The following is a 17,575-nucleotide window of genomic DNA, read 5'->3' on the forward strand; positions in this document are numbered from 1 at the left end:
TGTTCTGTGCTTCTGCTTAAAGTTGGAATCTCCATTTCTCACCTAAGAAGGCAGAACAATCACATAAAAGCTATATTGAGTTAATGTAAACATAACCTTAAGATGTTTCTACCAAACAAAGCCTTTCACATAGTACACTAATGTCCACCCATTCCTGTTTCCAGCCCAGTTAGTGAAACTACCTCTAATAACCCAAAGGTTCTTAAATGGAAAGTGGCATGCTCCAGGAAAAGGAATGTCAGAAGAGGGCCCGGGTGGCGTTCTTAGCCCTCGGTTACTTTCTGTCTGACTAGTCACCAAGTTGAAGCAATAACGACTTCGGGAACACAGAAGGGAGAGTCGAAGGTCCTCCTTCAGCCAGACCCAGGGGTCCTGTTTAACAGGCACAGATTCCTGGCTCTTGTTCCGTGTCCAGGGAGGGGTGTTGCTGCTCCAGATAGAATAAGCCTTCCAAGCACCTGTCAGCGTTGGAGCTGAAAGCTGCGCACTCTTTTCTAGCAGGCCTAGAAAAATATTCTAAAGGCAGATCATTTGCTGTGTTTCCCGCTACCCAATCACAGGAAACCACTGCTTGGTCAGTACCAGTGCAGACGGGGTCCTGGGTGGGGAGCGGGGGCCCTGGGTCCGTCCAGTGTCTGCCTGTGGGGGGGGTCACATGGCCCCTCACCCCACCTTGGGCTGCGCGACCTTCACTCTGCTGCCTCTTTCCTCCAGTCTAGGCTTGAGGGCAGAGGTGTCTCTCATTCTTGTTTTGTATTATTGAGTGTTAGGTTCCAGAAAACAAATTTGTTTTTAGAAGTACTCTGGTCAGGCTGGGATGCTCGTGGAACCCTAAAGAAAAGGTGAGGAGCTTTTGCTTTTGATTTGGGATGTAAAGTTTGTGAACTTGGATAAGAATAGTCTCAGATGATGGTAATAGCAGCCCGAGTGCCCACATACTGCCTTCCCTGCAAAGCTCCTGTAGCGTTTTTTAGTCAACTGTCTTTGAGATATAACTTATACCAGATTAGGTGCACAGGTCTGTGATTCTAATGTACCCCTGCACGGGCCCCTGAACCAAGGACCCCTCCTCACCCCTCCCCTTGCCATGCTCTGGGTGCTGCCCACGGTGAGTTCTGTGTCTTCGGGCATTGTCACAGTGTCTGTGAGGGGCACACTGACACTTGGCCTGGCCGGGCCAGGTCTAAGGGTCCACAGTACTTGGCCATGTGGAGAAGAGGAGAGGGGCGCAGAGCCTGGGTCCCAACACAATGCCTGTAGATTTGCACCTGAGGTTATATTTGTAGACAATTTTTTTTTTTTTAATTTATTTTTATTTATTTAGTTTTTTGGCCGGGGCTGGGTTTGAACCCGCCACCTCCGGCATATGGGACCGGCGCCCTACTCCTTGAGCCACAGGTGCCGCCCTCCGAGGTTATATTTGAACCTGTGCGTGACCATTGACCCAGAGCACGAGAGATTCCAAACAGACAGGAGGCCCCTGGTGCCTCTTTGGGATTCTGGACTGAGTGGGGATGACCACTTGGTTTCTTGCAGCAAGTATTTATGAAGTGTCTACTGCATGCACTGAACTGTACTAGATGACACAGTGTGAGATGAAGACACGATTTAGGGAAGCTCAGGGCCAGTGATTCCCTGGGGGTACAGGAGTGGGATGGGGGTACACAATGAGAATGAAAAGCTAGGAGGAGGGGTGCAGTGAAAGGGACTAAAATAGGAAGCTAGTATCTCTGCACAGAGTTTATCATTCACTTTGTAGCAGACAGTGTTGGCTTCAGTTTAAAGGCATTTAACTCACATGTGGAATTACAGATAATAACACAATCTTTCCTAACTGGAGAGCGCTTGTGTATCTTATTCTTGCCAGAAAACTGACTCAGCTGTCTTTGTTTCACCTCTTGACTTGCACCAATTCTCCCTCACCATTGTCAGCCTTCAGTACTGGTGACGGAGGAAGGGCACAGGGACAGGAACTCCAGGCCACCCAGGGGTGCCCTAGCCTTCTGGGTCGTGGTTTTCTGGGTATGTGGCTGCCCAAGACCAGCTGGAGAGGACATGATAAGGTCCTTCTGTCTCATGTCCTTGGGCGTCCTGCTTCCCTCCCTGATGCACTCAGGCCTTGCACTGGGTCCCCGGGAGTCTGTGCTTGTGTTTTTCCTCTGCTCACATGAGTGCTGCCTGTCCCAGCAGACTTCACTTACAAAACACAAGTTCAGTGGTAAAAGTGAGAATTTCAGGACAATGAAATGGAGAGAGTTTCAGCAGTGCAAGCCCAGCAGGCAACAAGGGGTATGCATCAGTGTCTCTGAGGTCTTGGTCATGGGGGGATGTGACAGGAGCCCGAGTGTGCAGGTGGCCCAGGCCACTAGCTGCCTGGGGCTCTGAAGTGGCTGGAGCCACTGGGGGGTGCCCCCCTGGATGTGCAGGTCAAGAGTGGGTGTGAAGGCTGAGCCATCTCACCTTGTGTAGTCACATCATCTGTGCCTCAGCCTCCCCATTTGTAAATGGGGTACAGCTGGGGGCGAGATGATCTCATTTGTTGTTTTGAGCATTGATTTGAGACTGTTAGCGATGTGCAGTATGAGGCTAGGGCAGCGGTGTTGTTCTGGGTCACTTCAGAGCCCCAGGTAGGACTGGCAGGTGGCACTCGGGTCCTGCAGGGCAGGGGGCTCCAAGTGTGGGCTGACTGGCACCTTCTCTCTGGTGTCAGGCGTCAGGCCTGCTGGCCACCTGCCCTAGCACGTGTTTGTGGCTCTGGCTCCCGCTGCCAGGCCTCTGCTGTGCCTTCTGAGCTGTCCTGCCAGGAGGCAGCGGAGCTGGTAGCACCTCCACGCCCGGCCGCCCTGGAATGTGGGCTGAGGCCCTGGCAGACTCTGGCCACACACTAGGTGGCCCAGCCGGTTCTCCATCCTGCCGGATTGCACAGAGCTCATCCCAGCATGGCGTCTTGGGATTTTCCAGCTCTTCCTGTCCTTACTCTCAAAGTGGGCACAGGGGTACAGCCGAAGGTCATATCCATGTTGTTGGTCACTGTGTTGTTGTTTTTTTCTTTTTCCTTTTTTTTTCAGATTTTTTTTTTTTTTTAGGTCACTGTGTGTTTTAAAGATGATAATACAAATTGCCTTTAAAGTGATGTGGCATGGAAACCATCATTATTCACTGTTGGCATGGGCAACAGTGGTTGCCATGGCAGCATTCAGAGGGCATGAGATGGCATCAGGGACCATAGAGCCCCCATTTGTTTTTACAGACCTGTGAAAGTTCATAGTTTTAAGCAAACAACTGTGAAGAGGAGCCCCAGCCTCTGATTTCAAAGGGCCAGCGCTTCAGCGGGGCCTGCACGGCTAATGTAAGAAAGGTGTTTTGCCGCGAACTTTTCCGGGGCATTCAGCGGGGTTGGCGAGGGATCTGCTTGAGCAGGAAGCCCTTGTCTTTGCTGTAAAGAAACCAGCAAGCAACAAAACGAAGCCATCAAAGCACCAACAGGATGCGGCCCGGAGCCCTCACTGGCACGTCACCCCTGAGCCATGCGGGGAAGAGTGACCCTGGAGCTTGTTTCGTGCTCCCAGGCCAGGCTTAAGTTGAAAGTTCAAGGCATTTTGTTTTTTCACCTGTTTCCTACAGTTCTAAGAAACTTCTGAAGAATTAATGTGTAACTATATCAGACACTCAGCATTTTCTCCAGGGAAAATAATGTTACAGCACGGGAGGGAAGGGAAGTGGCCACTAGTCTGAGATGCAAGTTTTCTATAAAATAAGAGAAATTTCTGGGTAAACATGCCCAGCATCGCATATGCTTCTTACCATATTTCCATCACACTCGGGACGTTAAGGGTTTGCTCAAGGCCGGCACCCAGTGTGGCTACTGGTGGCCACGTGAGGCAGCCATTGACAGCCTTGAAACTAGCACTCAGTGGCCTGGTGTCCCCTGTGGGTCTGGTAGGCCAAGGTTCTGCCGGCCCCAGTGATGACACTGTGGAATGACAGAAGCTAGTTCACGCAGCACACCCAAAGACGCTCTGAGCGATGCTCCCTGCCAGTTAGGTCTCCGGACCAGGCGTTTCTGGTTCTGAAAGAATCCCCCCTCCCCCGCCCCCGGCAGTGGTGAGTGGCAGAGCCTGTTCTAACAGGGACGCAGACTTCAAGCCACCCAAATCTGGTCATTTTTCTTTTGTTTTTTTCTAACCCAGTCTTGAGAACTGGCAATACACATTATTGGTGGCCCGATGATTTATCACGGGGAGAAAACAGACACTTTGAAGTGATGACATATAGATTATACTAACATTTTCTCTTCATTAATTTTTCATACATACAGGATGAATATTTTATTGAATCATCTTTTTTTTTTTTTTTTTTTTTTTTACTGGTGGTTTTTATGCTAGAAGCCTGTATCAATTGGAAATCCTTTTGCAGATTAATTTTAGAGTTAAATATTAGCCCTTTCCTTGTTGGGTTCACCTGGTATGTGTAGGTGTGTTTCTAAATATGGGCCAGGCATAGCTAATAGTTCTAATTTGATAGTTCTAATTTGTAAACTATTTTAATAAAAGGCTTAAATCCTGCCTTTTACATTTTTGCCACCAGGTGGCTAAGAAAAAAATTAAGAAAAATCCAATTATCTGAAGGATTCATAATCATTTTCAATTTCTGCTTTTGTGATGAAATATGAAACTATAGCTGGACTGTGTTTCAAGAAAGAAAACTGCTGAGTTAAGTGACAGAGGCATTTCAAGCAGTGCTAGGCCAGATGGGCATCTCCATTGAGTGTTTTGTTTTCTTAAATATTGACATTGTTAAACCAACCAAATTTTGCTGAACTAAACCTTTTGGGGACTCACTCTGAGCCAGTACTACCTCTGTGCTGATGCGAGGATGTCCACATCATCTGTGACCAGTGGGTTTGGGATACAGATTCAGCGTGGGCTGTGAATGCCATGGCAGCCCTCTCCCTCCTCAGTGCATGGCAACGTCCAGGGAGATAGGGTTCAAGTTTCTTTAAGAATCCGCTCTGAAACCCCAAAGCAAAACTGTCCAAATTGGATGATTCTGTGTGTTAATGGTGAGAGGCTATAAGGAAATCTGTGCACAAGGGATGGTGATGCAATAGGCTGGAAAATGGTTTTAGGCTTATTTTCTGGGGCTCCATCTGTTACAGTAAGACTGGCATCACATGGCACAGACTCTACTCCCCCCAGATTTCCACAGCGTCATTAAGAGAAGGGCCGTCTTGTCCCATGGATACAAAACCCTCCCTGCTTCCTTGCCAGCAGGCTTTGTGGCTGCCCGTGCTGCCCTTCAGTTCTCTAATTTATTAACTTGGACAGTAACCTCTTGCTTGCACACCATTTTATTCACAATTTGCTTTTCTGATTCAAAGAGAACGTAAGTGCTTAATCCTCTAATGGGAATTAATTGCTTGTTTCTGTGCTTAACTCTGATCCTTTTTCAATCCCTACAGGGACAAGCTTCTTCCTGCAGGATCTGTGTGGTGTTCAAAACACAATCAGAAAGGTAATGATGTTTGTTTTATAAAAGATGACAGAAATGCGGAATAGTAATTTTCCTTTTTATTGCACAAATAGTACATTCAAATTAATTTTGTATTATAAAGGGTACATTTACTGAATTCAGTAGATAAAATGTAGAAAGTAAGTTGTCTCCTAAATTATTCCTAGAGGTGAAGGTTAACTTTTATTGGTTCATTTTCTTTCATGGAATATTCTATTACCTCTTATAGAAGAAAGTTACTGAGCTTTATCTGTCATGGGATTAATTTAAAGAAAAGTTAGGAAGTTATTGAGCTGATATTTATTCCATAGAGTTGGAATTAATCTATGGCCTACTTACCACCATTTCTATGTACTACCACTTTCCCAAATATTCTTCCGGTTTTGAGAAATTAAGCCTACAGCATGACTTCATATGGCTTGATTCCCTCTACCACTTACAGTGTATTCATTTTTATTATTAAGGGGCTTTGTTGGGAAGAATATAGTTAGCAGATATCGCTAGAAGATCCTGATAAAGGAGGGAATGGGGTAGAGAAGGGAAGGGGGAATTCACATTCACTGGGGACATATGCCTGGCACACAGTCAGCAAGCAGCAGAGATTAGCTCTTGGGAAGACTTATGATAAACCCAGTTTTAAACAGGAGGAAATAAAAGCTCAGAGACTTGAAATAACTTTCGTAAAGACCTACAGGTGCTAAGTGGTGGAGGTGGGAATTCAGTGTGGACCTGTCATCATGCCCCAGTGCATGTTTTATACTTGCCGTGATGTGTCTAAATGTCCATCTACAGAACTCTAAGTCCACCCTGGATTACTAGTTCCCTTTGAGGGCTGCGTGCCTGCTGTGTCTGATCTCACAGGCCTGGCCTTCAGGGTCGTGTTTCAGACATGCCTGGGTGCATCTGCTTCACATTAAAGCAGAGACAGAGCAATCTTCGTTTTACTCTGGCAAAGCCCAAATGGCTCACCTACAGCTATTTCTATCTATTATTTATTCAACTATGCTCTTGTGTTTTATCCAAGAATCTGACCCTAACGCAGTGTCATGGAAAAACTAGCATGAGGCAGGGCTAAAGACAGTAATATACGACTCTCAGACGGTGGCATCCCCTTCTGCAGTGGCAGTGCCACCCCTTCCAACCTGGCCGAGGGGCCAAGTACTCTCCTGGCTAGAACAAACCAAAGGCATGTTCTGAGTTACTCTTGGCTGTGGTTCTGAGTCACCTGGCCAGTGTAAAAGACTTTACATGTGTCCTGTTGGCTGGGATCCTTAACAGCAGCCTTGGAGATGGGCTGAACATGACAGATGAGGAACTAGAGTATAGAGAAGTAGGAATTTGAAAGAGCAGAACTGAACCCAAAACTAGCAGAAGGAAAGAAATAATAAAGATTAGAGAAGAGATAAAACAGGCAGTAGAAAAACAATAGAGAAAATCAGTGAAACCAAGAGTTGGTTGTTTGAAAAGATTAACAAAAGTGACAAACCTTTAAATAAAAAGACCTAAATAACTGAAACCAGAAGTGAAAGAGGGGACATTAAAACCCATTATACAGAAATTAAAAAGATTAAAAGATTGTAAGAAATAAAATACTAGCCTGGGGGGCAGGGATGAAGACACAGTAACTATGACTCTCCAAAGGCAGCAGCACTATGAACAAGCTGTATGCCAAAAAAATAGCTAACTTAGAGTACTACAAATACACAACATACCAAGACTGACTCATGAATCATGCAAAATAGAAAACTGAAAAAACCTATAAAAAGGAGACTGAAGAACATTCAAAAATTTCAAAAACAAAAAAACCCCAGGACTAGATGGCTTTACTGGTGAATTCTACCAAACATTTGAAGAATTAATACCAACCCTCCTGAAACTCTTCTAAGAAATTCTAAGAAGGCAGGCATGCTTCCAAACTTACTCTATGAAACCAATAGTTCTCTGATACCAAAGCCAGCCGAAGACACTGCAAAAAACAAAAATACAGCCTTGTATCTTTGAAGACTGATGAAAAAAATCCTTAAACAAAATACTAGCAAACAGAATTCAACACATTTAAAGGATTATGTGCCCTGATCAAGTGGGATTTATTCCTGGCATTCGAGGATGGTTCAACAAAAGGACAATCAATCAATGTAATAAATTTCACTAATGGAATGAAGGAAAAACTCCACAGGATCATCTTAACTGATACAGAACAAGGCCAGGCATGGTGGCTCACACCTGTAATCCTAGCACTCTTGGAGGCCAAGGTGGGTGAATTGTTTGAGCTCCCAAGTTTGAGACCAGCCTGAGCAAAAGCAAGACCCCATCTCAACTAAAAATAGGAAAAAAATAAAATTAAGGCAAGAGGATCACTTGAGCCCAAGAGTTGGAGGTTGCTGTGAGCTGTGATGCCACTGTACTCTACCCAGGGCAACAGAATGAGACTCTGTCTCAAAAAAAAAAAAAAAAAACAGAACAAAACATTTGTCAAGATTCAACAGTATTTCATGGTTTAAAAAAAAAAAAAAAAACTAGGAATAGAAGGAAATTATCTCAACACAATGAAGGCCATATATGAAAAGCCCACAGCTAATGTCACACTTGATGTTGACAGTATAAAACCCTTTCCTCTGGGCGGTGCCTGTGGCTCAAGGAGTAGGGCGCCGGTCCCATATGCCAGAGGTGGCGGGTTCAAACCCAGCCCCGGCCAAAAGAAAAAAAAAAAAACCCTTTCCTCTGAGATGAGGAACAAAATAAAGATGTTTGCTGTCCCCATTTCTATGTATTCAAAAGAGTACTAGGAATCATAGATAAAGCTGACCTAAGAGTCTGAGGACACCAGAGAAGCTCTAGAACTCTGGGCTGCAGGTGTGTAAGGCAAGGGCAGGGCCAGGAAGCAGCAGAGACCTTACAGTCTCCCCTCCAACCCAGCAGAGGACAGTGGGTGCCTTTCTGGAGAGCGTGGCAAGAATACCTGGGTATTGGGAACAGTAGCTCCAGCTTGCAGTGGCAGCCTGAAAATGGGGGTTAAGGGAAAGTCCACAGACAGATTATTGGGGACCCCCAGACTGTCCTCAAGGCCCCACACAAGCCTCCAATAGTTGGGCTCTCTCCAGTTCTCTGAGATTGAGCTACAGTCTCAATAGGGCCCCACACAAGCCCTCTAACAGTTGGGCTCTCTCAGGTTTTCTCTGCCTCATGCAGAGCTGCAGTCTTGATTCTAAAGAGTGTCTCAGTTTTCCACATGAAAGGCTAGCCAGGGATTGCTGACACTTGTAGAAAACCTCCTAATGAAACACAGATAGCAAAACAAAGAGAAAAGAGGAATTTAGGAGAAATGGAAGCAAGGATGAGAAAAGAAAAAAACTTTAATAAAAGTCTGTGTCTACAAAGGAACATAGATTAAGAAAAATAAAGCGGGCAGCGCCTGTGGCTCAAGGAGTAGGGCGCCGGTCCCATATGCTGGAGGTGGTGGGTTCAAAGCCAGCCCCGGCCAAAAAAAAAAAAACAATGGCAATTTATTATTTTTTTCCAGACAGTCTCACTCTTTGCCAAAGCCAGAGTGTAGTGGTGCAATCATAGCTCACTGCAGCTTCAAACTCCTGGGCTCAAAGGATCCTCCTGCCTCACTTCTTGAGTAGCTGGGACTACAGATGTGTGTACCACCATACCCAACCCTAATTTTTTAATATTTTTGTAGAGATACGGTCTCACTATATTGCCCACGCTGGTCTTAAACTCCTGGCCTCAAGCCTTCCCCGGTGCTGGGACTACAGGTGTGAGCCAGTGTTCCTGACCACAAAATTTTTTTTAAATAATAGAAGAATTGGAAGACCAATTTAACACCATAAAGTGTTAAAAAAAAAAAAAAAGCCTGGAAGAAAGAAAAAAACATTGGAGAATTGAAGTAAGATATTTATCACCTAAATATTAGGAGATCCAGAAAGAAAACAAAGAGGAAGGCGAGGGAAGAACGTCCCCTGGGATCCAAGGTGAGGAGTACTTACATTGAAATTCCCACAGAAGGGCACAAGGTGGGGTGTACGGCACACCTTGTAGGTGCTGGACAACTACAAGACAGACTCTGTCTAACAAGTTCAAAATGGTAACCTGGCCGTTTGTACCCTCACAATAACTTAAAATTAAGAAAACAATTCCCAGCACAGATCTATAAGTCACATCGTAAAATTTCAGAATCCAAGGGATGAAGGGAAAACCTGTAGAGCCTCCAGAGAAGCGCTACAGACGGTGGATCGCAACTCACTGGACTTCTCAGCAAAATCTGGGGAAGTTAGAGAATGTTGAAGAAATGCTCTTAAAGTTCTAAAGGAAAAGACTTCTAGAATCTTCTACTCAGCCACATTATTAATCCAGGGTGGGAAGGAATGAACCTCAGCAAAAGGAGGCAGTCAACCCAGCAAGGGCTGCGGCTGCCACAGCAGAGAGAGACTAAGGGAAGGCCACGATGGCAGCGACATCAAGGGCCCTAGGCGGGGAACAGAGGCCCATCTTGTCACTGCTTTCAGAAAAGGGCGGAGCCACTGTCCTAGAACCCGAACAAAACCAAACATGAATTAATTTTTAATTTCACTACAAACACAAAGTTGTCCAAGAAAGGAAACGCAATCATAAAGTACTACTGCCTTAGCCAAGAGCTGTGTCACTGTGGCGTGGCAGGGGGCCCAGCGTGGAGCTTCTGTAGTGATGGTGAAGGCAACTTCCTGAGCACACGGGGCTCCCACGTGTGTTAACCCTCAGCAGCCTCCAGAGGCACATGGCTGTTATGACCTCGTCATACAGTTAAGGAAGCTGAGGCCCAGAAAGGTTCACAGTGGCAGTTATAAGTGGTAGACTCTGGGTTTTAAACCCAGGCAATTTGGTTCTGAAGTCTGTGCTTTAAAGCGCCAGGCACACCTGCTTTGGGGGTAGAGAGGTATAACATAACCTAAAGTATCGAAAAGCAGTGGTATAAGTAACGTGGAGATAAATACCAAACGCAGGGGTTAAAGTAGTCTTGAAAGTATTGCCTCTGGCAAGTAGAAGGGGGTAGGAAATTTAAATTTTCCCGTAAAGCTATTTCACTAGTTATGTTACAGGTATGTGTTATTTTTAAAATTGAGTCAGAGGACTTGAGCCAGGCAGTCTGGGGGCTGAGGGGGGCTGGTGTCCTGTCTGGATGGGTGGTCTCATGTCAGCACCAGCTGGCTGCACAGTGCAGGGAGCACAGTCTGCGGTAGGAGGTGGGCTTGGGGTCTGTACAAGGGACAGGCTGGAGGGGAACAAAGCAGCCCTGGCAGGGACTGGGGTGCAGGAGTGGGGACAGTGGGTGACTCCTACCCCATGCAGGTCCATCCAGACCCACGCCAGTCCTTTGTGCACTCTGCCCACTGTGGTAGTCAGCCCTGTACCCTTGCCCCTGTCACTCTCTCCAGACCTTCCAGCCTCTCACTGCCCACCATTTCTGTTCACATGTCATTTCATTCTTGGTTCCCCTAGCAGCTGAGTTCTGGCAACTTTAGCTGGAGTACTTGCCCGTCCTCTCCCTCTGCACCACCCCATTCCAGGTTCCTCCTTATCCATGTCTCGACTCTCACTGCAGGTGCGCCCCACTCCCACCAAGTCCCCCAAGTCTAATCTGTGGCCCTGCACTGTTGTCAGAGTCCCCACCCTGGCTAGCTGGCTGCCAAGAGGCCTGGCCAGCCTGGTGTTTTCTAGCACCATGCCTTTTCCAGTGTGATGTGCCTGAAATCTGGGGAACAGAGTGGCACAGGCTGGGGCCCAGCTGAGAGGCAGAGAGGAGGCGGGGTGAGCAGCAAGTAGGTCACAGACGCAGAGGCCCAGAGACCTTGGGCCTGTGAGAAGGCCTAGAACCACTTGTGTCTGTGAGAAGAAAATGGGAGTTCTGTGAGTTCAGTGTGCCTTCTCTCAGGGCCACTCGTCCGCGTGCGCGGGTGTCACCGCCAGACATCGCTGGCTGGTGGACGCATCTTTCTGTTTCCCTGCACCTGCAGTTGCGGCTCTCGGAAGCTGCCACAGGCTGTCCTTATGCCACGGGCAGCCAGGGACAGGGAAGGGCAGCCCTGACCTCTCAGCCTTCATTGCCATGTGGGTTGGAATCATTTTACACAAACCTCTTCTGTCATTCTGTAACAGTTTGTGGCCCAGACTCAGGCAAGTGGTAAACATTTACTTTCACACTGGAGCCAAGGTCGCTTCAGTGAGTCACCATGAAGCATCATTACCCTCTAAGACCTTGAAAAAGGAGATGCTGAGAGGTGATTGTTAAGTTTTGCTGGGTCACACTGCCACAACTGGAATGTAAATTTAGTACTGAAACCTGAATTCTCTTGTAGCTGGATTACAATGGTTACAAATATACATACATACACATATAAATATATACACACATACATATGGTGGTGGTTTCTGATTTTTCTATAAAATGTATTGTGCAGTTCTCAAAGTCCTTTTACAAAGACTGAAAACTGACCAAGAATATGGCAGGCCAGGTGCAGTGGCTCATACCTGTAATCTTAACACTTTGGGAGGCCCAGATGGGAGTATTGCTTGAGTCCAGGAGTTTGAGGCTACAGTGAGCTGTGAGCACATCACTGCACTTCAGCCCAGGCAATAGAGCAAGACCCTATTTTTTTTTTTTTTTTATTGTTGGGGATTCATTGAGGGTATAGTAAGCCAGGTTACACTGATTGCAATTGTTAGGCAAAGTCCCTCTTGCAATCATGCAAGACCCTATTTCAAAAAAAAAAAAAGACAAGAAAGTGACAGTTCTTCAGGCCTTGATTCCAGGACACAGCTGTTCTCAGATGTGCCTTTTCCCAGATCAGCAGCTCTAGGTGGTGGCTGGCATTGCCTGGTGCACACAGTGACCAAAAGCAGTGGGTTCTGGACTGTGCTGGGGGTGCAGGAGACGAGCAGCAACTTTTCCAGACAGGGTGGATCTGGGAGGTCACTGCTGGGGTGTGGCCAGTGTATCCTCTGGCCTTGAGCTGCTATCAGTGGGGCGGGGGTTCCAGAGTCATGGCTGGTGACCTAGAGGGTATGAGGGAGGCCAAGGCAGTCAGGAGGACAAGCTCACATTTCTGAGAGGATGGCCTGGGTCAGTGTTCAGGAGAGAAAGGCCATCTTTTATAGAGTGGGGAAGGTGTTCAGGTTCTGCTGCACCTCCCATGCTGGCACCAAGGGGCTATCAGGGAGCCTGGGCTGTGTGTGGGGTCCCTGTGAGAGTTCTGCTTGGGTCCAGCCAGGTAGTGCAGGGGATCCTGGGGAACCTCATCTTCCCACTGCAGTAGACCTGCCCTGTCTGCTACAGACTTGTCAGCCAAGTCACAATTGCAAGCAAACTGCAACTCCCAGGTCAGATCTGGCCTGGTGTCTGGTTTTAAATGGCCCACAAGCTAAGAATGGCTTTTATATTTTTAAATGACTGAAAAAAAGCCACATTTCCTGATGAGAAAATTGTGCGACATTCTAGTGTCTGGCTCTGCGTCCATGACCAGAGCCCGATGGCACCCAGGCCACACTGGTCATTTACATCTGGCTGCTGGGTGGGGGACAGCTGACTCTGACCTGTCACATCATTCTCCGGCAGCCACCCAATGACCCTGGTCTTCCTGTACGGTACCCTGAAGTGCGGCCAGCCCAACCACCCAGTCCTGCTGGACAGCGCCCATGGCTCCGCTGCCTTCCGCGCCCGCGCCCGCACACTGCAGCCCTACCCGCTGGTCATCGCCGGGGAGCACAACATCCCACGGATGCTGAACCTGCCTGGCGCTGGGCGCTGCGTGGAGGGCGAGATCTACACAGTGGACGAGGCCATGCTGCGCTTCCTAGATGACTTTGAAGGCTGCCCCGACATGTACCAGCGCACCACAGTGGCGGTGCAGGTGCTCGAGGGCCCAGGCGAGGGCGACCCTAAGGACATGCTGGCACCCCACACCACAGTGCAGTGCTTTGTGTACAGCACGGCCACCCACCCACCCGAGTGGGTCCACCTTCCGCACCACGACAGCTATGACTCCGAGGGGCAGCACGGGCTGCGCTACACCCGCCGGGAGGACAGATGAGGTAGGGATGGCTCTGCAGCCCAGGCGCAGTGACCCTGGTGTGAGGCCGGCTCAGCCGGAGCTGGGTGGTGCCCTTTCTACCATATCACGTCAATAACTTGATCTGTAGGAAAAGCCATCTTTTTCAATGGCAGCTGATTTTACAAATAATTTTGACATACTAATAACAAGATTGTGCCCTCAAATCTTTCTTTCCAATATTACTTTATTGCTTGCTGCTTAAAGAGCATCATGGGCTTAAATGTATTAGGTAAGAACATTTCAGGATTTTAATTCCCCTGAATGGGACTTAGAGAACTCATGTTACCATGCCTTCCTTTCTTCTTCCCCGCCTCCCCCTCTTCATTTTTTTTTTTTTTTTTTGCTTTGCTTTAATCTGGAGATAACATTTAAAATGAATGTAATGATGTGTGTTGGCAACTAGATTTTAGCAGTCCCACTGCATTGATTCTGGCCTATAACATCTACAAAAATTTTTTAAATGAGCCAATTTTAGATGGTTCACCATCAACATAATAAAAAAAATCTTCAAGAAAAACATGCTGTATTTTAGAATATATAGAATATCATTCTTAATATTTATATCAAGCTTACATACAAACTATTGAAGGTGATCACTTAAAATTAAACTAGATGTTTTGGGAAAAAAAATATAAAAGTGGTGGTGGTATGTTCTCCCCCTAATCCCCATTTTTGGTATACTTGGTAGAAGCGTCTTTTCATTTTAATCTAGCAAAATAATGAACACCCACTTGCTGGTAGATGCAGCTGAGCACCCCGGACTTCAAATGGAAGTTTATCTGAGCCCAGCTCTCAGCAGCCAGGCCCATCACTGCCTCCTAAAGGGAGCAGCATTTGGGGGTGGCCTTTCAGAGAAGAACCAGCACGCTAGTAATTTGTTCTTCAGGCCTGACAGCTTAGCTTCCAAATACAAACAGCCCTTAAAATAATTTTAGCAAGGCACGAAGTACCAATTACTACCCACCTCCATCTGATAATTTGTCAGCACAGATTCAAATCGGCACACGACTCTGCTTCTGCTCACCAGCAAAGTATGAAACGTATTCCAAGAATTTAAGAAGCAAATGAAAATGCAGCTGCTGGTCCTCAGTGACCTCATCTCCGCTGGGAGACCTCATTTAGTCTACCATTAAGTTGAAGAGTCTGATCACTAACTGCATCTAGCACGAAAACATGATCATTATTTTTAGCCTCTTTGTCTTCATTGGAAGCTTGCTTCACAAAAATGAAAAGGCAAAGAGCTGCAGACTGACGGCTTGTGCCTGCTGCACCAACTACAGCACTGAGGCAACCTGGGGGCCTGCTCCTCACCAGCAGAGTGGACAGTCCCCATGTCAGCCAGCAAGCCCAGAGGGGACATCCATCAGTGCTACACCCATATGGAACCACAGAGGGAAGGGCACTGCCAAAATCAGCATCTGGTCTTTCTTTGGGCAGTCAGGTCCTCAATTACAGAAGGACTAAGGTAATCAGATTATAAAATAGCAAATGCTGATTTGATACAACTAAAGGCAGAGAACTGGAATTCATATTTTTTTAAAAGGATGACAAAGAAATGTTAGGCTACAGGCTGTGCCAACAGACTATAAATACTATGTGTACATTGTCTTCATTCAAAAAAGGGCAAATTAATATTTAGACAAATGCTTGGTTTTATTGATTTAGTTTTGACACTAGGAAATCTCACAGCAGAAGTACAAATCATATGTGCAAGTATATCAAACATTTCCATCGGTGATAAGTTGGCAGAAGGTTGGTTTGACTCTTATGTGGAATAAACATGACGACGTAAGACCTGCAGCGCAGGAGTGTTCCTGTAAATGCTGGAATAAATCGAGTGTGAGGGAACAATACAAATGGCTAAGTTGGGTGATGACGGCAAGGCTATAAATACTTCATTCCAGTTCCACGAGCAGATCTCCTTCTCCAACTGTGTCGCCAGCTTTACAGTGCACAGATTTTACCTTGAAATAAAAAAAGGAAATTGGGGAGGAGGGCAAGAATTATCAACCAGAACCAAGATGGAGGAATTTTTGACCCTGTTTCTGGACACAAAACAGCCTGGGAGTTGTAAGCACAGGTATCAGCTGTCCCGCTTGAGCCCATCTGTAGGGGAGCCTGCAGAACAGGGATGTCCATGTGCTGGCTGTGACCCCAACTTTCCTGCTCCCGCCGCTGTCCTTGTCAACCTAAAAAGTGCCCATCTGAAGGATGTTCTCTGGGGGTCTAAGCTGTAGCTGGCTCACTGGCCCCTGCACGGGGCACCCTCAGGTCCAGGTGGCACTCTATACCCTGAAGGGTCCATGCCAGCTGAGTTCTGAGCACACAGCCTCCCTGTCTTGCTGTGGGTTTAGGTTGAGGAAATGTTCTTGGAGAGCTAATGGGACAGTTAGTATAAAAGACAAATGACAAAATTATCCAACAGACAAAACAGGTACTGATTAAGAGGAGGATCTCCCTGACCGAACTGACACCTTCCTTGTGAAGGGAAATGAAATAAAGGTGGGACAGGTTGCCCTTTGTGGCACCATCTGGCAATGTGGAACTCTATCTTCACCTCCCCCTCCCCCCCCCCGCCCCCAATTTCTCTCCATTTTTATCAAGTTTTTCTTTCCCAAATTTGTGTACAGATTTAAAATTAGCAGGGAGGAGGGGAAGGAGACAGTCATTTGACTTCTTGGAGGCTCTTCCCTGGGCATGAAAATGAACAATGGGTTAGAACTAATTGGCTGCATGGGCAACTGGCAAACAGGAAAGACGCTGGCAATGTCTGGGTTGGTGCACTGGCCCGTGTCCCTGCCTCTCCACAGTGAGCAGCCTATAAGGGCCTTTTTTCTTAAACTCAAGTCCAGGGTCTTTAAGAAGGATGTGAACCCATGCAAGGAATACTTCCAAGGCCTGGCTGGCAGAGGCTGCCTCGGATGTTTGTCTATGATTAATTTTTAATGAGCCTTTTTTCTGGGAGGAAAAGTGACCCCCCCCAGGTGAGAACCAGGGCCTGCTACTTTGTGCTGGGGCTTCCTGCCACTCCTCCTGGGCCCTATTGGGCTAGATTCCAGAGGTCTGGGGGTGGGGAGAGAGGACCAGAACAGTCAGGAAGGACTCCGGCCAAAGGACAGAACTCACTGGGCCTTTCACAGCCCTAAAAAGCAGCCCTGGGCTGCCAGGAAATAAAGCACACTGACAGATGTGACCCACACTCCGTCAGCACCCTGGCCCAGCAGCACAGGGGCCTTGGCATGCATCAGACTCCCATCTCTGTCCCCCACACCCAGGCCATCCTCCTCTGGGATGGAAATCTCATCCTAGCACAGCATAAATGTTAAATAATCCCAGGGAACAAATAAAGCAATTTTCACATTAACAGAAACTGTTTTCTTATTCATATAAAAAAGTGATTTAATTTAGAATTCCTAAAAGGCTGTAACTCTTGCTATTTTTCTCTCTTAAAACCCCACAGACACGCACAGTTGCCTGTGTAACCCAGGGCCACCAGGCTCTGCCTGGGCTCCGCTGGCCCATCTAGGACCAGGCAGGGCACCTCTGGGTCCTTCTCTGGGAATCAGTTTCATTGCCTTCTGGGGCAACAAATCATGAGACAGACAGAGACTGTGTCTCTGATATAAACTTGGAGTGAGCAGGTGGATCTCTCACTGCACCTGATGTCCCCAAGGCGCAGCCAAGTGCAGGACACAGCTGACCTCTGCTGCTGTCTCCAGCCCTGCCCCCAAGTCACACTCCAACCTGCAGACACTTCCAAACCAAAACATCCCTCAGGAAAGGATTATTTACCCAGTGATGGCACAGGTAGAATAATGAATTTATTACTTAAAAGGACTTTTCTATTTTCTTCAAGGAAAAAATACAGTTAAAGATGTTTTGCCCTTGAATTCCAGGATGAACAGATCTCTCCTTTTGTCTCCCTAAGTCACTCAGTTGCACCCGTGTGCAGGTGCTCAGCCCCTGATCTAAGA

The 17,575-nt window shown here is 47.0% G+C and overlaps 2 protein-coding genes across 6 annotated transcripts in view; one reads left to right on the top strand and one right to left on the bottom strand.

Moving 5' to 3' along the window:
• GGACT (gamma-glutamylamine cyclotransferase) overlaps positions 1–15,382 on the top strand; it is a 59,355-nt gene extending 43,973 nt beyond the window's left edge. For all 4 annotated transcript variants that reach the window (XM_053563978.1, XM_053563975.1, XM_053563977.1 and 1 more), the window contains 2 exons: positions 5,462–5,514; positions 13,106–15,382. In XM_053563978.1, the coding sequence (XP_053419953.1) occupies positions 13,113–13,580 (468 nt within the window). In that variant the 5' untranslated portion in view covers positions 5,462–5,514; positions 13,106–13,112 and the 3' untranslated portion in view covers positions 13,581–15,382. The remainder of the gene's footprint in view (positions 1–5,461; positions 5,515–13,105) is intronic.
• PCCA (propionyl-CoA carboxylase subunit alpha) overlaps positions 15,236–17,575 on the bottom strand; it is a 396,610-nt gene continuing 394,270 nt past the window's right edge. For both annotated transcript variants that reach the window (XM_053563974.1, XM_053563972.1), the window contains one exon: positions 15,236–15,565. In XM_053563974.1, coding sequence (XP_053419949.1) covers positions 15,497–15,565 — 69 coding nt within the window. In that variant the 3' untranslated portion in view covers positions 15,236–15,496. The remainder of the gene's footprint in view (positions 15,566–17,575) is intronic.

The sequence above is a fragment of the Nycticebus coucang genome, chromosome 15 (assembly GCF_027406575.1).
Source record: "Nycticebus coucang isolate mNycCou1 chromosome 15, mNycCou1.pri, whole genome shotgun sequence".
Taxonomy (NCBI): domain Eukaryota; kingdom Metazoa; phylum Chordata; class Mammalia; order Primates; family Lorisidae; genus Nycticebus; species Nycticebus coucang.